Raw genomic sequence first — 21,801 nt, 5'->3', positions numbered from 1 at the left:
GAACGAAGAAGTTGGGGATACTAATTTATAATCCATTTTGCATGAGTGATTTTATAAGAGTAATTAACCGCAAACATTAAAATGTTCTGAATCTTATGAACATGCTGTTATTGAATTCACATCACATAATGGCAAAGTTAAATACTAGTTACATACTTCCTGGTATTCTGGACAAATTGCTGCAAAAATTTCTTCTAAGATGATTGTCGTGACAATGGATCTTTCCACGAGATGAAATAATAGCCAAGCCATAAATTAAATTACATCGATGGGGTAAAATGTGCAGCTATGAAAGGCGCATAACTTTTTTGGTTATTTCTCGATTATGTTTAATAGATTTGGCACTTCTCTATTTATTCCTAAACGTCTTATTACTGTTATACTACCGTCGTCGGCATAATTGAATGTTATTAACGTTAATATTAACAAGTTTGAGAGAACTCTTTTCAGGTCATTACCATAAGTGATAAAAAGTAGAGACCCTAAACCAAGTCCTACAGACAATTTCTCCAAAATGAAACTTTACTGATGATGTGTGTTAATAAACGATTTTTGTCGTCAAGTATCGTTGATTGGTTGTTGTTTTAAAAACGTATTATGATTCCTCAATTTTTCATATTGCTGATAGCGAACCTGGGGTGGGGCTCTGTAATTCGTTTTATGTGAAGACGGAGAGATTATTTCGGTATTGGAGCATTTTTAAACTCAATGGATTGAAACGTATCTCCGAACTTCAAGGCACAACATCGCTAAGAGGTTCTCTCTAAAAATCTCATCCGTTACACGTATTTATATATTTGGTTTGTTTTGAGCGTCGATTATTTTACTGGTTTATTTAAATTCTGTCAAAATCAAGAAAGACAAACAATGATTTGTTTTCACAATGACTGAAAACATTGGAGTCAAAATATTTTTTTGAATTTTAAAGTGTTTTTTTTTTTAAATAATAATAAAAATGCTACAACGTATGCGTTCAGATTATTTTATTGTCTAAAATATCTATTAACAATTTCTGACAGTAAAATCGCAGATGCATAAATAATTCTGTCAACTTTCCGAGGAGTATAACATAGTTTGAGACCCCCTTATGCATCTAAATCAAGTTTTAAAAACACCAATGCATCTTTCCACAGTACTTGGGCTTTGTCACAAGTCATCACCCAAGATTGTAATGCATAGCCTGAACCCCCTAACAACAAACATTTTCTTTTGAAGGAAACGTATAGAATTAAAATATACCTCCAAATACATAGGTTGCCATAAAAAGTGCTGAAGAGTGCAACTTTTCTCATATTCATTCAAAAACAATGATTGATATATATAAATATAAATCCATCAGTTATTAATCTGTCACGTTCACTTATTATGTGCATGTTTTTAGAATGAAATCCTTTTCTGCTGACATAGCATTCCTATTATTATTAAAACAAATACCTACCTGTAATGCGGTTATTCTATTGTATATTTTATGTCAATTTTAATTAAATTAAATGAAATGTGCAAAAACGAAGTGACAAACATCAGTTCACCAAATTAAAAAACGACTTTTGGTTAGGTTGGGATTTTCTTTATCATTGTTTCTATGTTTTTAACACGTGGAGTATAGTGGAATGATAGCCGAGAAGTCTAGAGAAATGCTTAGCTTAGTTTCCCTTCGCATCCGCATCCGTTTCGCTTAGGAATATGATACAAGTTACAGAGTCTCAGTCCTGATGAACAGGTCACCAGTTTTTAATTTTTTTAATTCTCGCAAGGGTTATTAATTATGTTACATTTGTGAAGTCTCATTGTTTTAGTGAATTTAGAGGGAACGATTTTTATAATAAAATTTATGTATTTAAAAAATAAGACCCAGTTAAGTGTAACGGCCTAGTGAGCAAGTCAGGAGTATGTCACTGAATAAGTCATAATTAATCGGTAAATGATAATTTTTAATTGCCGCAAGCGTTTGCTTTTGATTAAAATTAATTCTGCATTAACTCGTCATCGCTGGAATAAAATTAACCAGGCACTTGGAATAAACGAATACGTATAATATTATAATATGCATAAACGCATCTACAGGCAGAGTGCCGAGCCTAACAAAAACTGCACATTCTTGACTGTCACCTAGGTCGCCCTATAGAGGAGGCAGCATTCCGAGGATTTTTCAAGCTTGGAAAGAAAACAACCGCGAACAGGTCTTCGTCGTGTCTGGCGCTGTTGCCAAAAAGGAAATCTTCACAAACGTTACTATGGCGGCAAGGCAAATTGTTGGATAAAAAGCCTAAAGCAATTTGGAAAAGTCTATCACCGCGCCCCGTAGGGCACCATTTTGACGTTGCGCAAAACGTTTCAATATTAAAATTATGTTAATGTCAACGACAACATCGTACAGATTTCTTAAATGTTTTTTACAAGCTTTTATGTGCCGATATTCGAATGCAAAATAATTTTCGAAATTTTTATTGTATACACTCATTACGTGTTTAAATAAACCTGAAGCACCTACGTGATCGTCTTATGTGTCCAATGAACCGGGGATATTTGTCAAATGACGGCAACGTTGCGGTTTTCCGTTAAAGACTGGTTCCGGTCAACAACATGGTCCGTACTACTGGTACCATTCCATGTCACTGGTACTTCTCGCATGTTGTACGGTTTTCGTCATGCAGAACGTCCGCAGAAATTTTTCGCTATAGTTTTCCATATGTCGCCAAATATTTTAAAGCGTCGGTCTTTTTTTAATTTGTTTAACCGACTCATTAGTTTTTACCAATTGGTACTGTTTAAAGTCAATTTTGAAACAATAGTTATTGTCGTTTCTGTACGACATTCATGAAAATCCAACGAAGCAACTAACTATACTATCAATACAATGAAACAATCACATAGAATTTTTATCTTAGTTTAAACCTGTGCAGTTCAGTTTACGTCATATAATCATGGATATGATTGTGGTTTACTACTAAGAAGCAAACTTAGAGTTCAGTTTCTTATAAAAAGCTAGCAATGTATATAAATGTAGGAGCATATATCTTCATAAGCGTGGAACAGGTGCTTAAGCATCATCTCTTTAATTTCTGTTGTTGTATGTAGCCTTGACATGGGCAAGATTGGGAGTCTTCGGAACGGCCCTGATCGATCCGGACTCAGTGCACGGTATTGGGCTAAAGGAGTTGCCGACCTTCTACAGGAGGGGCGGCATTCTGGACGCCCTCTAGAGCGGCCTGGGGGCACAACGGGCCCATCTGGTGGCCTAAGTGCTTGGACGCCCGCGAGGGCGCCCCTCTTTAATACCAATAACAATACCAATGTAGTCTTAAGGCTCTTTCATGTTCTTTGAGCCTAGTTATTTTTCGTTCGGTCTTTCTAATGTATACTTTGCCGCATATGCATGTAATGCTGCAAAACTCTTGGAATCTCAAATGGAATTTTGTCTTTGACGGATCGAAGATGCTGAGAGATTTTTGGAAAAGTGGCAAATAGGGTTTTGACGTTATATTTCTTTAGAACTTTTGAGTTTAAGAAGGTGATATCTTTCTATACTCTCGTTCTTGGTAAATATTATCGTTACAAATGAATACAAGGATGTTTGTCTAATTTCCTATTTTTAAAAACGTCGGCAGGAAATTGGAAAGGTAATTTTAACCTCTTTTCAAAAATGTGAAAAGAAAGTATAAGTTCGATATCAACAACGAAACATTCTGCATAAGTACTCTTGACATTTTAGAATGTTGCATAAAAAGTTGCAAGTTTTTTTTTTAATTTTATAAATAGGAATATAACGTAGCATTGTTTGAATTGTAGAATTTTTATAGACGCCCTCTATCGGCCAAACAGTTGGCTATTTCGTTTGAATCGGCGTGTTTTCATAAAATTTGAACCTCATGAACGGAATCACAAATTTCTTCCCTTCCTTTAGATAAAATGTGTTCTCGTACAACAACTTGTTTGGTTAGTTTTAACAACCAATATAACAAATTCGAAAAGAAAATGCGATAAAACATTCTGCATAAACGAAAATGAAAAGGAAGCCGAATCTATAAACCAATATGTTAAAACAGATAGAATATACGGTTCGCAGGCTTTTTCCTTAACCTTAAAGTTTAATTTAGTTTGGGGTTATACAAGGTCTCAATTGCTAATTACCTACATTTTTTACATAACTTAGAAATATGATCCTTGAATCTTCGTGCATTATCCAGCAACACACAAAAATGAATGGTTCTCCGTTTACCTCGAAATTTAAATACCTTATCAAACCACTTTCTGCTCAAGGCTGAAGTAGTTACCTCGGTCTTCGCAGCATCTGTTTTCAAGTTGTTCTTACTATAAATTAAAACCTTACCCAGATCGCAATGTTTATATGAAATAATATCATTGTAATGAAAAGGATAGAAAAAAATCAGAAGTTGTGGCAAAAGCAACATTTGAAGCATAGATCATTCGTTACCCAAAAGTAAGCGACGATCCTCTCTCAGCAGTATCCGCAAATACGGAAAATGGTCAGAAGAATTGACCACAAGTGAAGTTTCTGTTAACTAAATGAACTACCGTACTTGCAGTGCCGCGTGAATTTAATCCCTTCCCGGTTTGAAGGAGCTACTGTTTGAAATAAGTCCGTTGGCATCCAGTGCCGGACTTTTTTTCAGATCGAACCTGTTCGTGGTACACCGATGACGGTCAATTTGGTTTATTTTTCGTATACGAGCGAGAGATCGTTCGACCTTCGTTACGCCTTAAATAAGAAACGAGCCATCCGTTTCTCGGTACTCGTATTCAAGTGCGCTCTAAAAATATCCCCCTTTAAATACATAAAATTCAAGGATGGGATAATTTGTCCGAAGGATCCGGCCGGTTGATTACAGGCGAACGTAAACAAAGTTCGTTTTTTCGTTGTTTGAAAAAATCGATAGTGACGATAGTGGTCTCTTTCCTCCCATTGAGATTGGGCTGATAGTTAAAATAAAAGTAATAAAAGCAGCTACTGAATCAAATTAGTGGACCTTTCCTGAAACTCCCATTTTCTATCACACAGCGTCGCATCACAGAATTGTATTAATTTTTTTGGGCTCATATATTTTTACATCCTTCTTACGAGGCTCCACTCAATATAAGAATTTAACCTTTAACATGTTAACAATTTGTAGAAAATAGAACACCCTATATATTCATTCCAATTTCACATCTATGTACGTTAGTAAGGCTTCAAGTAACATTCATTTGTGATTAAAATGATCCTTAGCTATGCAACGAACCAAAAATTATGACAATTTCTTCTAATACATGTTGGAACCAATAGATTTTGGGCCATGTACTTTTACAATAGAATATTAAAATGTTTGTAATTATAAAATCACTTCAACCTGTCAAAATTTGACATTTAAAAAAAATAATGATATTTTGACCCAACACTCTTAAAGAACCTGTATTACCTTTAATATGTTTTTTCTATTATTAACGGGTGAATGAGAAAAAAGTTTATAGGGAAAAGCGAGGATAAAAGACGTTTTGACAAACCCACCTTTTAACTGACTCCAACTTATACATTTTGATTAAAAGCTTTTGCATTTTGATAGATTGTTTGGACTAGAAATTCCTTTTAAAAAGGATAACTTGAATAATTTTTTTTGCCGATAGTTAATACTATTAATACTTTAACTTTGATCCAAATCTAGATGCTTGTTTTTTTTGTATTTTTTGTAAGCTTCCTTTATGTTGCCAGCCACGTAGAAATTTTCTGTGGAAATTTCGCAAACACAAATAATCTGAAATAAACGCTCTTTCTAAAAATTCGTAAAAAACATCATGACGCACATATTGTTTACGTGATCCACCGCTCTAACTATGTTTTGGTAAACTAAATAAATCCAACAACTTATTTTCTGGTCAAATAAAAAGAAATAAGACGAGAAAACATTACCATTTTGGTTAGTTTTGGCTTTTTTGAATGTTTGTAGATGTAAATAGTCTTTCTTTTTCTTGTAGGATTTCTTCCATTTTTTTGTAGTTTTTAATTAGTATTATGTTTGTGAAGTTTTTGTATTGATGACTTTGATTTTTTTATCTGTTTCTCTGCAAAATTTAGAGCCAATATAGACGCTATATATTTAACATTTTCAAAATCTCCAGCTATGAATAACTAACACAGTTGAATATTGTACGTTGAAATGTTTTTTATCAGTAATGAACTAATTTTTTTAAAAATTAATATTTGGTGCTTGGTTATACGTACTGCAGTAACGCTAAACTTTAAAAATATAACGACATGCTAAATAACAAACAGAAAAATCTCTAGTAATAAGCCGAATCCATTCACTCGACTAGCGTTTTGATGCATCCAACACTTGCAACGTTGGTATTTAACCAAATTCCTTTTCTAAATGTGTATACATAATCGTCGGGTTAATCAATCAAAAATATGCCAGTAATTTATACACGTCAGTAATGTTCCGTAAAAACAATTATCCAGGTGTTTCAGTCATGGCTTAATAATTGCCGTAATTCATGACCTATTGCGTAGGTTCGACAGGATGTGTAAAAATACCTATAACAATATTGCATCCTAGGATGAATTTCTTCTGAAGATGGTCCACTCCTTGAACGCATCTAAATTGCAACTTTGGTTTCGTGAAGTGTCCATTAGAATGGTAAGAGATCCTAAAATCTTAATTGCCTGTAGCCCTCCTATTGCCTATAGGACTATGACTACTCATATTTTGTTAAAGTCGTCCTTGTAAAGACTTAGTTAATTTAAGAAAAGTCTGGTACTAAAAATACAACGTCCTAGAACGATGTATTAGTTGTGAATACGATAGTGATAGTATAGAAGCCGCAGAGACGGTCAAATTGTTACACCTCTGGTGACTTTGGTTTTTTTTTATATCTTTCGCGCATGCACATACATTTCACGCACTGGTACCCTGCACTTTGTACCATCTCTGTAAGCAGAACACTTAACCGAACATCTGTTGATTGGGAGCAAAGATCTTAGACTAGGTATATATAGCGGCTATATTGTGGTACCCTAGAATAGTCAATCAACACGGTCGAAACGTGACTATCGTTTATCAAGCGTATCGCATATAATATACTGTACCTCCCACATTTCTTAAATAATTTTAAAAAAATTAATTTAGAATAGGGTGTAGATACGATTCTACTTTCTCTTACACTTCTTCAGTCGCTAATGTTGTCGTAACGGGGTTCAGAATAAATTCTAGAAGCGAGTGATGACATCCTCCACGAAAAAAAAAGCGAAAATCTTCATTTTCACTAAAGCACATAAAGACGATCTATTATACATCGACAGATTCAAAAAATAAAATGGCTAGCTATAACCAAATCAGATTTTGCAGACTAAACTAACCGGAGTGCTAAAAAATGTCTACCACATGCGTCGGCTATCGGAAAAACAAACAAACGGACTTTACAGACTAAACTCAATAAATTACCGGACAATTTTAAATACAGGCAACTAGGCAACATTAGAACTGTTGTTTAAAAATCACCAAGTGGTTTTAAGAAAATCAATTACAACTGTGAAAGGTTAGCATAATCCAAGATAGTCAATTCAACACTATGAGGTTTGGATGCGCCATAAATTTCTTGCATAATTCAAATATTTTTTAAATATAATTTTATTATGTGGTTAAAATATTAGAAAAATATATTTAAAATATTTTAGGTACCTACCAATAATAAACCGATTTATGGACACTAATATACAAACTTTATATACCTATGGCTTTTAGGACAAGGCAACATAATTTTTTTTTATTAAAATAACCACATCATGGACCATCCATAATATGTATCCTGTATATGTATGTATTTATTTATTGGTTGTAGGTTATTGAAGTTCCATAAAGAAAAGTCTTTAGCTGTCGAAAGCCAATGATTTTACCATGAATTACAAGATTATTTTGTATTTACTGATTCAATAATAAATAATTTAGATTATAATTTATCATTCACTGCCACTGGGTATATACTTGGGCAAAATTATATTGTATGGCTCTTTGCCTTTTACAGACGTGATCTCCACACTATCGAAGCGGCATATGAAAGTCAATTCAGTGTTGTAACTTACCCAAGATACAGAGTGATTTAATTCCTAGTAGCATTCTGACTTCAACATGATAGAAGCACCAAATGCATATGATACACACGGAGAGTAACTTCATTTTTGAGATAAATGGTGTTAAAAAGTTTTTTTTTTCATCTTTTTTCAATTTTTGCCGTACATGAATGCGGGTATAATTGAAAAAATTCTTAAATTTAGTTACCTCCTCTTAAGGCTAAAATAAAATGTGAAGTGTTCCTTCTAAATAAAATTTTTGAAAATAATTGAAATATAAAATTGAAACGAAAAAGTTCTTGGGGTAACCGTAATCTTTTTAATTAAAATTTAATACTGAAATGAAAAAAACTCAATATCCCTCCTACTCAGCTTATGTTTATATATAATTTCGACTATAAAAGCAAGGTGCTAAAATGATTGGTTATTTTCAGCTGCTATACCTGTGCAACACAAGTTGGTTTTTGGTACGTCCGTGTGTTCACAGTTTTTGCTGGACAGTGTTATATTATTAAGTTACCCTGTTCTGCACATTTTGCTTTCATAAAAATAGCTTATTAAATTAACCAATTAACTTTTTTGTAGTGCATTTTATTTCTAGAAAATGTAACAACCAATGTGTATCTCGAAATATTATTCTAACATTCAAAAATACTTTTACGTTTTAAATAGTTAGATTTTGAAAAATATTTCTAAGGATTTTAAAGTAACCTTTATTTTATCTTGTCTTATTATTATTGCCATTTATTATTATTATTATTACCCCCAATGCGCACTATCGTTCGATCTTATTAGCTGAAATAGGAATGTTAAAACTAACACGCATAACTCTAAAACATTTTTCCATTTCAGGCCCTCAGTGAAACACATAAATGGTGAAAGTGACCGACGAGCCTCTGCCCCCCACGGTGGAACCCCCAAACTCTCACCTCTCCAACGCCGCATCGTCGACCGCGTCGTCGAATCATATGCACTCGTTATCCCGCAAGCCTCGCCCACCTGCTCGTCATGGTCACGCCCATACCCACCACGCCCATTTTCAACACTTCATCCATCACCATCACTGTCCTTTTCCACCACCCGAGTGCGCGAACGCGTGTAACGGCGGCGGACCTCCCGTCAAGTTTTATCTGGGGGCGGGATTCGAACCTCAGAGAGTAGGTTTCTACGGGCCCGGGCCTAGTCAACGAAGCCAAGGGGAATACGTGGTATACTTGCACGTTAATCCGGGCGTTACGATTAATTTTCAAATTGGCGATACCCTGGAGATACTACGAGGTAAGGAAGAAGTGGGTATACTTCTACCAGAAATATAGTGCTTTTACAACAGACCGCGTGATTAACTTTGCCCACTGTTTATTGCTCTCTTATAGAACACCCTGCCGAGCAGACCCTTACCCGTAATATTTTCTTCTTTTATTACTTGTTTTTCACAGTTAGACCAGATTTGTACTGATATTTTAGCTACGATCACTAAATTTTGGTGCAGTGTTATTTCTTCTTTTATGCGCTTTCAACTCCGACCAAATCATGTCAATCGGGTTCAATATACAATGATACAGGGGTAATCTCAAGATTTCATGTCCCTTTTGTTGTGCCATCGAATCACTTTTGTAGTCTTTATTAAATAATTTATATATTAATAATTATTTTTAATAATTCCAGAAGTTGTTTTTTCGTGTAGCTCTCTTCAAAATATAAATCATTTTCGCACAGAATTTTTTTAATTTCTTCTTTATTTGGAAAAGTATTTTGAATTTTTCTAATTAGGGCCGAATGATACGAGGCATTATCCAACACAATAACAGTATTTGGCGATAGTTTTGGCAACAGTTTATTTTCAAACTAGTCCTCAAATATTTCCGAGGTCATGTTTTCGTGGTAATCCACACTTGAATCTTTGACGTTTTTGGCAGACAAAAATAAGGCATTTTCGACCCAACCATTTTTGGATCAAGCATGAAGAATTTACTTTTTTCACTGCGTCGTGAGTGTCGAACCACGTTTTGTCTAAATACACTATTGGCCCTATAAAATTGTGAACATTGAAAACAATGTGTTTAGCATCCGAATACAAATGTGTCCATATCTTCGTCTAACAGGGGAACATCTGCTTCATTCCACGGTCTCCATATTTTAAGGTGTTAAAAAACAAGAACCTTCAAAAAATGTTTAATTGTAAGATTCTAATAAATATTTATCTGTATTCTTATGACGTAATTTTATCTACCGCGTATATAATCTATAATCTTAAAAAAGATTGTTGTTATTTACGAATCGAAGAACTATATAGACGACATAAAAATACAACAAGAAGAAGAATGTTGTTAATCGACAGACGCACAAGACAAAAATGATTATTTTCAAACTTACCTGTCAGGTAAATAGAGTGCTTGAGAACTATTCAGTGAAAACAGCCTCGCAGGGTTAAAGCTCGAAAATCAGGTACATAAATACGTACTTAGTGGAAGGATCAAAGTCAAATACCTCCGTAATATATACGAATATATTGTTATTTAGATTAAAGTCTTAGGAACGATACATATCATCTAATGTTAAAATAAACTCTTCTACTTATTCGAAAATACCCCGCCGCATCAATGGTTAATCAAATTTAAAACGGTCCAATTAAGTTTCAAATACAAATCTCAAGTTTCTACAAGTATTCGTTACGGTCCATCTCAGGCAAGACCTACTTAATGCAGAATAAAGTTCTGTCGGGATTGGTTTTACCACGGTCCGGCGAAGGTCGGTGGTTAAGGTACTTTAAAATACTTAAAAACGCCAAAGCAATGAATGCATTATATTTTTGGTCGAATTATAATTGATTTCGACAGCGCATAACCGGAAATGATAGTCGAGTTACGTCGCGGTTCCTCCATCTATTATGTAAACTGTCAGCCGTCTCATGTATGCCATGGTTGCCTGTATCTTTCTTTACTACTCTTCGTGGCACTTCTATTCCACGAACCATGCATTTAAACTAACCAAAACAAATTCTTAGTTTTTTACCTTGTTTTCATTGGGGGATGTGTCTAAGGGGATTATATTAGTCAGGATTGTCAAAAAAAGTGTGTTGTACGTGTTAACTACTACCACTGTGTTGCTGATACTCTTTTACCCCATAGCAAATGGTGACACTTCTTGTGTTGTTTGGGTGTTTAGATAAGTATTTGCAACAAAGTCTTTACTCTTACTCGCACTAAACACAACGCGCAATATGAAAATTGCTTAGAAATGATGCTGATTCAAAGTGAAGTGATCGATATACTCGTAGATGACTAATTTACCTGCTTTCTAGAGTTCACATGTTACCGCTAGGAAGATTGCGTTAGTTGAAGTTAGGTGAAGCAAATAAAAAATTAATGGGAGAATCACTCAGGCAGTCCCCAAAACTAACAAGAAAAGTAATACAAATTTTACAGTAGACAATAGAAAAAGAAAAAGGGGAATAGAAATGTTGATTGTTATCTTTCTCTTGAATTTGTCACATCTATAGTTACAGTATAAAGAAACAACTACCACCATAAGAAAAAATGACAAACACGATATTATTGTTTGTTTATCAAACAATGTTTTCGTTAAATATTTGTATAATAGGAAATCTATAAATATCTATAAATATAAAAAATATATATATTTTAAAAAATTATTGGAAAATTTATTGATAAAAAAATAGCAATGTGTATTTTTTAATATTATTTCACAAAACACTTAAAATAAACATGTTTATCTAAAGGTATAGGGTAGGGATTAGTTTTGCACCCTATCTTCAAGGGAAACAGATAGAAAAACGTGTGGATGCCCTCATTATGCCCTTCAGTAATTCTCACACATTTTCAACATACTAATTTTCGTTAACAAAGGTTTAAATAACAGGTTAATTAAAAACGCAGTAAGAGTAAACGTCAAAAAAAATAATGACTGGAGAAATTCTTTAAATGACATTTTGCGTAAATTACTGTAATTTAGTTCGCCATTATAGCAAAGTGTTTTTTTTGTACCGCAAACCACCGCATTTTGCGTAAAAACTATTACTGTGCAGCAGTAAATCGTCTGTGTGGTTTCTTCGTCACGTGCTGCTTTCTATTAGTTTGCTTGGTGCAATTTCCGCATTTTATGTCATTTAAGTCTAAAAAATAATGTATGGAATATGTATACAATACTAACAAACACACGGTTACTATTCCTCCCCTCCCTAACCATAATTTTTTGCTGTTGCTTATCATTTGAAAGACACGCTTTCTATTTGAAAATTTTTCTATTCATAATTTAGTGATGATTAATAAATAAATAAGTCCATACGGTGTCATTCAATGATATAAGGAGTCCCACAAAATTTGCAAATTTCATTGAAAGTATTATTAAGTTTTTCTTTGAATTTATTAAGTTCTCTAGCTTAGAACACACTGAATTTTTTCTGTCTTACTGAAATAGCACACTCCTAAAAATATTAGGAAGGTAAGTATGTTGACTTTGAGTTAAATTAATAAAATTAATTAATTAATTAATTAATAAAAAATATAATCGTTATAAAAATGGAAATATGCATGGCTTGCACCCACATCTGAAAATGTTCGTTATTTTTTTACATGAGCCCAAAAAATTTATTAGTATGGTTTAAACCTTAATCAGAATGTAAGTATAGTGACTGAAATCGCTGCATCTTTATGATAGCCTCGCATTTTAAAAGAAGCGGCCTTTCCAAAATGTAATGCAAAACTAGCATACTGTTTAAAAGCGCTTGCCTTTGTACTGAGTACTTCGACATAGAATGCCCATCTGACGTTATCTGGAATCCCATGTTGTTCCCTGATGTCTGTGTTCTACACCATCTCACCATCATCATTCTCAGCTCCTTCATTTCGGCTACACGTAGCAATTTTTGTTTGTTCTTCTATACCATATACCATGTATATTTTTTAACTTTTAATCATACTATCCTTTCGTATATATTGGTTTGTCCAGCCAGGCAGCGTGACGTCACTCTTCATTTATTAATTTGGCCTTTTTAATTGTTTGCTACGTAGTTGCTGGACCTATTCGCGCCGATCTATTTGCATTACTTGCTCCATGGGCTTATCTTCAATCTGAGAGGTTCTTTAGCGATAGTCACGCTTTTTTTTTTCAATTGATATATTATTGATTGTGAAGGGATTTTATGCAAAATAATGAAATCTAAAATCTAGTAAGTAAGACAAGTGTACAAATCGGTTAGTGGTTTCAAGTAAATTACCAACGACCACTAAACTCCAAAGGCAACGGTCGAAAACGAAAGCAAACGAAATACGAAAGCTCGCATTAAAAATTGCATAATTTAAAATTGCGTTACATAAACGGAAAAAATATCAAAGAGAACGTTCGTGTGGAAAAAATCAGTTTAAACACCATCGATACGCTGCAACACAATAACGAAGTAATGGTGAAAGCATTTTTTTGCTCTTTGGTTATTGAAGTACGAGAGAACCGCTTGCACTATATAATCTGCGAGCTTGCGCACATATAAATGTCAAGGAATCGTGAATGTACGTTCCGACTACTTGCTTTGTTGTGTGGGAAATATCAACCCGACAAGGATCACTAGAAATACGAAGCCGCCGAACGATATTTTTCTGGTAATCAGAAAAAACGATTTTAGATTATTTTCACCAGAAATCAAAAATCAGCAAACAAATTTGTCTCCAAATGTCGCATGCAATCTGGAGCCGAATTCATGAAAACTTCAAATTTAGCATTATGAATGAACACAAAAAATGGTTGCAGGAAATAAATAAATGTTTTATTTCAGCCCTGTACTTATTAACAATTTTTTTCCTCAGTTAATTGAAGTCACACTCCATATATGAGGATCTTGTACTGTAGCCGTTTTCAATATAAACTTTTAAATTTAGATCTGCAGATCTCTCAATAGTTCATTTTCATGATTATCCCAAATTACCGTTTTTTGTATCCTAAAAATATTCCTTAACAAGTTGTGTCTGTTACCCAAAATATCATGGCACATTTAAAAATGTATTAGAAATTGCCGAAGTTTAGAGTTGAGTTTTTTGTTAAATTGTTTAGATGATATGTTCGTTGAAATGAATGCATAAACATTTTGCGTCCTCTATGACATCAGTTTTATTTCGAATTTATTTATTCTTTGTTAAACCAAACTGAGGCTACTGTAAGGAATTCCTGAGCCTTAAAAAGTAAATCTGGAAGACTTTTTCCATTCATTCACTAACTCACGGGTCATTGAATTGGTCCTAGTATGCTCCCTTGTTAAGTACCTTAATGTTGTAACATCTGTGAGCTAACTGTTCTATTCTCTTTTATTACTGCTACAATCTGCTTCCCATTTTGCAAATACCATAACAATCGTTTTTTGGCATTTCATTATATATAAGGTTGTTCGGAAAGTCATTTCGTTTTTTCCCGTCAGAGGACTTAATTACGTTTTTTCGAGACCAACTTCACACTTAAGCCGCATAACCATTATATGTCTTGAGAGCTGATATTGCAAGGCTTGTGTGTGAAAAAGTTCTATTAATTCTACGCAGTAGTTTTTGGTTGGTGCCCTTTTAAATATGGAGAGCAATAAGCAGCATTTTCGTCATATTTTACTTTTTTACTTCAGAAAAGGTAAAAATGCTGTAAAAGCGAGAAAAAAATTGACGGATGTGTATGGAGAAGGCGTGTTAACAGTACGCCAGTGCCAGAACTGGTTTGCAAAATTTCGATCCGGCAATTTTGATGTCGAAGATGCACCACGGTCTGGAAGGCCGGTCGAAGCTGACAAAGATGCGATAAAGGCATTAGTTGATGCAAATCGGCGAATAACCACACGAGAGATCGGTGAGAGATTAAATTTGTCGAATTCGACTGTTTATGGCCATTTGAAAGGCATGGGCTTAACCTCGAAGCTCGATGTGTGGGTGCCCCATGTCCTTACGGAGCGAAATTTGTGTCGTCGCGTTGACGTGTGTGATTCGCTCCTCAAACGTCAAGAAAATGATCCATTTTTGAAGCGGATTATTACTGGGAACGAAAAATGGGTTGTATACAACAATGTTAAACGCAAGAGGTCATGGAGCAGAAAAGATGAACCGGCTCAAAGCGTGTCAAAAGCCAACATTCACCAAAAAAAGGTGATACTCTCCGTTTGGTGGGATGTCAAAGGAATCGTTTTTTTTTTTAGCTTTTGCCGGACAATACAACGATTAATTCAGAAGTCTATTGTCATCAACTGGACAAATTGAATGATTCACTTAAAGAGAAGAGGGCCGAATTAATCAACAGGAAGGGTGTAGTGTTCCACCAGGATAATGCGAGACCTCACACAAGTTTGGTCACTCGCCAAAAACTTATACAGCTTGAATAGGACGTACTGCAACATCCACCATATTCTTCAGATATGGCGCCTTCCGACTACTATTTGCTCCGGTCCCTGCAAAATTTTTTGGATGGCAAAACCTTTACCTCAAATGAAGATGTCAAAAACCACCTGAACCAGTTTTTTGCCAGCAAGGACCAAAACTTTTATGAGAGGGGAATTATGTTACTGCCAGAAAGATGGCAAAAGGTGTTGGACCAGAATGGCCAATATATAATTTAATAAAATATTTATTCATTATACGAAAACTGTCTTTCATGTTCCCCAAAAAAAACGAAATGACTTTCCGAACAACCCAATATTATATCACAGGCATTAGATGATTCGAAAAGCATTCCATTTTCAAGGTGTTTTAGGACCTGAAATATATGATCTCTACTTTTTTTTAAAAAATTGTATTATATAATATTATATATATATTAATCATAAATGATTATGATCTAACCAAAACTGTCATAAAATAGCATCAAACGCTTTACTTGCCTCGAATAAAATTTATAGATAAAATTAATAGTTTCGTTGGTTCGTTGCTCGACCCATATTTTGTTTATTTTTCAAGCATCCTTTCGTCAAAGTTCACTTTAAAGAAAGAAAGCTTTTTCCTGCTGGCACTCAATAATTTATAACGTCATCCCTCTAATACGGAGCGTTTGGGAGCAACCGAGACGCAATAAACACCAATAGTTAAAGGTTGCGTAATGTTAATGAAAATATTCTAACAATGGCATCGATGAAAAATAGGTACTTGGAAGCAATGTTTTTTTTTGTTGCTCATTTCTCAGTGAAAAACTTTTGACTGACGCAATATTCGTTTTCTTGAGTTATTGATTGAAACAAAATGTTGCGAATTTACGGCATTAAAAATAAAAAGGAAACGTAACTTATTTATTTACTTATTATTTCAATACTAGGGTTGTTTTAAATTGGTCAGCTCTTTTGGGTAAGGTCACAAACTTCTAGATAAATGTAAGTAATAATAAGTTATTCATAAACTTGTTGTTGTTATGATGCAAATATAGAATACAGACATTTAAGCAAGGGACGAGTGGGATAATGATTGCCATGGTAACCGCGTATGTTGGGAGAAAATAAGAAAAATGTCATAGTTGAAATAAACGAATTTGGCAAACACTCGATGCATTTGAACATTTCTGCCAATTTTATTGGAAACTTGCAGCATTTTTGCTCACAGTTTTTGTGACAGCAATATTCAAAAACACCTTTTCACTTTCAAAAATTTTTTCTCACACAAAAATAAGCAAAATAACATCTAGTACAAGACCCGTGTAAAATCGAGGTTAAACATTTAAAAACTCCCATACATTGGCGTCAGTCATTTCTTACAAACTATATCGCTACTGCTGAAAAAACTATTGAGTTAAGTTTTTAATTTAGCTATACTTTTGAATACATAACAGTCTATAGTGAACTCCGGTTATATAGTACCCTCTAGGGACCAGAAATTTAGTACTCTATAAGCGGAAGTTCGCTATAAAAAAAACACAAGAAAATATGTAGGTGCATACATATTTATATTTTATATAAAAATAGAAAACTAATAAACACTAATATAGGTACTAAAAAACGAAAGAAATTAAACTACCTAAACTAAAAACTTATCTATCTATATAAAATTTACGTTTAAGTAAAAATACACATTTTATTGTTATTTTCGTTTGTTTATTTTTTCTCATACAAATATCATATTCTCGATGTGCTTCTCAACCTTCCAGGACGCTTGCATAATATCATCAATTACATTATCAGTATACTGTAAAAGTTTTTTAACAATTTTAGCGCCACAAAGCGCTTCAAAATAACTTGGTACTTGGTACCAGTGCTGTGAGGATCATTTGGTTGTAAAGCCAGTAATAATATCATTTTCCGCTAATAACTCCGTTGTTATTAAATTATCTTCAACAGTTGGGAAGCTATCCAGCTCAGGAAGATACATTTCAATGTTGTATACATCTTAGCCGCTATTGGCCAACCAATTACTTAAGGGAACCTCCCAGTCATCGTCGTCATTATTTTTGTACTTCTCGAACCACTGATTCAGAGGTAAGTCATCGCCTGAATCAAACTCTTCCGATTTTATCTGACCTGCAGCAGTTTGAAATAGTGGTTGAAGTAACATCATTCCAACATTGTGCAAATAATTTTATGGAGTCTAGGATAGTGATGTTGAAAGTTTCCCTATTTTCAAGTGACTGGATCAAACGATCTGATATTTGACAGGATTAGATTTTTTGGATGAGGTACACAATTGTCAACCAGAAGCAATATTTTTCTCTTCTGACGTTTTAGTTTTTTGTCCCAATCCGTTAAGTAATTATAAAAGAGTCATCCACGCTTGCTGGTTTGACTAATAAATAACAGATAGATTTTTCACATTTTTCATGCATCTTGGTTGTTCATATTTACCAATAACAAGAAGTTTGCATTTTTCGCTTCCTGTCATATTTATACAAACCCAAACGGTGTACCTCAACTTCGTCTGCTTCCCACCCAACACTTTTCTCCTCTAAATTTAGGGTACGATCGGGAGTCATCTTGTAATTTTGTGCAATACTGGGCCACTTATCCTCTAACCATTTCACCACAGCTTGTTTGTTAACATCTCCAACTTCACCATTTTTCCGAACTTTAAAGCGTTCGAGCCAACCTGTAGAACAACTAAAACCCTCACCCTGCAATCGAACTTGAAACCGTTGTAAAAGAGCTTTATCTACATCTGAACGTACAGGATTTCTATTTTTTTTTATCCTAGCAATTTCCGCCTTACCGATGCTACTCTCAATATTTCTGATAATCTCTATCTTTTCTTTTACAGCTAAAGACTTACGCAGATCCGCCATTTTAACCATAAACTCAAAAAATTGTGCTAGCACAGAGAAAATCTCGCGTACACTCGTACTTTATAACCAGAACAATAGTGAAAATATTGTACTTTATAACGCAGGAGGAGTTATATATGGTACGTTATATCCGATGAAAAATCAAGAGAAGTACGTTATATCCCATGTACGTTATAAACGGAGTTTACTGTATTATGCATCAAGTGTGGTAAACGACATTTGAGTCACGTGTTGCATACTATACTTTTTCTACGACCCTTAGTTTTTGGCTAGATTTTTGCAATAAAATAAGGAGATTTTACCGCACGGCTTGAATTTTGACATTTGGCAAAAATGGTGGCAAACACACTCGTGACTCAAATGCCGTTTACCACAGTTGTTGCATAATGTACCATTATTGATTGGAGTTCCTCTGAAATTTGGAAATGAAGGTAATTTTTTCACCCTTTTGCGGTTTACCCTTTGAGTGGGATTTTGTCTAATAAATAAATTTGAAAAAAATCCTTAAAAGAAACAATTTCAGGTATTTTCAACAACTAAGTGTAATTCTCAATAATGTTTTCAACAATGGAAACCCTGTATTCAATATAATGTTGGATGGACTTTTCCTTTACATTTTCTTTAAATAAAGAATGTTCAACAACTGGGAGCCAAAAGAGCTATAACTAGAGCGACACACTTGTCTTTTCAATTACCAAGTGTAGTATTAAGTTATTTATGTCGAGGTGTTGAAAATAGTATATTATACAACAATGTGGTGGATCGCAGCGAAGCGAGTGACTTAAAAGTTTAGCAAATATGTTACAAACTATACCTTTTCTCTTCTTTAGTTTTTGGGTACATTTTTGCCAAAAAACGCGAATACATTCACTGACATGACCGTCAGAATTGACAAACGTCAAGCCCTGCGTTAAGATCTCCGAAAATATCCGATTGCTACCAAACCAGTGCGGTAATATCCCGAAAAAGTATCTCACGTGGTATTATAGTTATTTACAGAAGGGAATAGAAAAAAATAATATTCTGTGTATGGTGGGTGTATCTGTAAAAAAACTCTGGCGATGCTCAGCACTTTCAACATTATGAAATCGTTATAACAGCATATAATGAATTGGTCACTAAATTCACATCCGCTGGTCATGTTTTGGCTGTGGACGTTTCCTAATTGCAGGATGCGAGTATAACTGGTGCAATAACAGGAAATGTTTTTCTATTCGCACAATCCGATTCGACCTGCGATGGTTCCAAGAAATGAAAAATGATTTTATCGAAATTGTATGATATTTATATTTTATTTGCAACATAGCAGGCAGGTTATGCATAAGAAGTAAAAAACATCCTGCAGTTTATTAGTTTTATTACCAAATATAATAATAAATTAGGCAAGTAGACATTAGACAGTATTCTGACAGCTGAAAGTCTTTGTTTCTATCAATCACAGATTATTTGGGTTTTTTTGTTTTTAAATTTGAATCCCTTAAATGAACATCAGTAATTGAAAAAATTAAAATCCCAAAAATACATCAATAATTAGCACTATTAAATTTAAAATAAAACTCTAGCTTCCGTGTAGACTTCGATTTTAGGTTACGACCCTGTGCATGACGCAAATCGTTGCACAAACCGAAAGTAAAACGGTTGCAAAATTTTGCGGTATTTTAAAGCGGGGCAATTTTTTATGGTAAACAGAAAAATGCACACAAATAAGCGGGTAATAACCCTTGCGCTTTATTATTATTAGTTATTGTTATTTGTAAATTATCGCATTTAAACCTACATACTTCGTACTTGGTAAATAATTACATATTAACATCCTGGTGTTTCTTCTGCGGAGCTTTTTTCACTTCCCTACATTTAATTAAATCCTTATTGTTCGCGCATTAGCGTTGGCAAAGAACAAACATAAATAAAGATAAGCACAACATTGCTTAGAATATAATTAATTTATTCATTTTATTACGCTAATGTGCAAAAGTTCCTCATTTTGGGCCAAGTATGTTTTAAGAAAAATAGTTAATTACGAAATGCATATGCAGCTTGTTAGCTAAAAGTTCTTTTGTCGTTAGTAATATTTGTTAAATTAGTTTAACTGCGTCTTAAAACTATAAAAAGTAATAAAGTATACTTTCTATAATTAATTGTTTCAAAATCTTTTTTTCAACCGAGGTAGCATTTACTTAATGAAAATCCATTTAACAAAATAAATAAGAACTAGAAGTTAGATTTTCACAAAATGATATATTTCCATGTGGAAATTGTTTCGACAAAACCGTGTCTCATCAGTTCAAAAAAAGATTTTTATAATTAACACTTTGTTTTACAGCATATTTTCATATTGCTGGCTCGTTAATTTGATTTTTATGGTCATGGTGGTTATCATATTACAGCAAGTAGACATTTAAATTTAGCAATTGGTAAACCTGCAGTAACCAGAATTATTAAACATGTCACTAATTGTATAACCGTTCAACTCTTGCGCAAATATATTAAGTTTTTCACTAATGCTCTTCTATCTCCACTAAACTTGTTTGTTCCTCCATTATAGAAAGAAAAAAAACGGAATTTTTGCACATATTTCGACAGAAACAATCTCATTTCACTTTCCGGCATAAGAAAAAGAAATAAATGAAACAGGGCTAGAACGTTGGTTATCTATGGTAGGTTATGTTAAATTGCACTCTTCTTCTTTCCTTCTAGACAGAAATATCGGTCAGACGGCCATCACCCAAATAGCAACGGCATTAGCAATGTTGGTTACAGTCTTGTTTCATAGCTATTATTGTTAAAGTCGTAACAATATTGGTATTTATCCATGGTCATAACAATATAGACGCAGAAAAAATCTAATTGAGGTTTTCAGTAAACAACGTTTTAACGCATTTTATAATTCATTGAATTATAAGTTGTATGTTTTTGACTGTTTTTTTTTGTATTGGAAAAGCATCTAAGTATTTTTGTATTTTAAGTTATAGTCGTCAATCGATGACGTATTTCATTGGATGTAAAGAACGCTCAAAGGCATCGCGTTTTTTCGACAGATCACTCTGGCAACGTAGTAATTTTACCACCTGATGTGGTTACCATAGCAACCATTCAGATTTAGTTAAAACTTTTCACCCCACTTGCCTAAATGCCAATATTTGCATAGTATCTATTTTTCTCTATTTATCTGGTTTGGAACAAAATTTCTTGGAAGCGATGAAATTCATAACATTAAATTAACGTATTGTTTTTGTTACTGTGTTGTTTAGTTTTTTTTTTTGTAAGATATCTTGCCGAAGATGCAAAAATGTTCCGAGAAATGTTTACAGTTTTAGTTTTTAATTGTATATTTTTAAATACTGTATTCTATTATGAAAGAGATAAAAATAATGGCATTAGGCTAAATCTGGAATTGAGCAAAATTTTGAAAGTACTCGAACCACGATTAACCAAAATGGGTTCAATTGTTCCGCCTGTTCAAAAATAATAGTGCCAATCGCCGTGCATTTATAGGTATTTGGTTA

At 33.8% G+C, this 21,801-nt stretch overlaps 1 protein-coding gene across 1 annotated transcript in view; it reads left to right on the top strand.

Annotated features, from left to right (window-relative positions):
- The window catches only part of LOC132696093 (fibronectin type-III domain-containing protein 3a), a 127,400-nt gene that overhangs the window by 924 nt on the left and 104,675 nt on the right, over nt 1-21,801 (top strand). Inside the window, exon 2 of the mRNA XM_060660691.1 lies at nt 8,915-9,340. Within this exon, the coding sequence (XP_060516674.1) occupies nt 8,935-9,340 (406 nt within the window). The 5' untranslated portion in view covers nt 8,915-8,934. The remainder of the gene's footprint in view (nt 1-8,914; nt 9,341-21,801) is intronic.

This window comes from Cylas formicarius, unplaced genomic scaffold (genome assembly GCF_029955315.1).
Source record: "Cylas formicarius isolate icCylForm1 unplaced genomic scaffold, icCylForm1.1 PGA_scaffold_1__22_contigs__length_36826433, whole genome shotgun sequence".
Lineage (NCBI taxonomy): Eukaryota > Metazoa > Arthropoda > Insecta > Coleoptera > Brentidae > Cylas > Cylas formicarius.
Note: the sequence above shows the minus strand (reverse complement) of the source record. Positions and strands in the feature narration are given on the sequence as shown.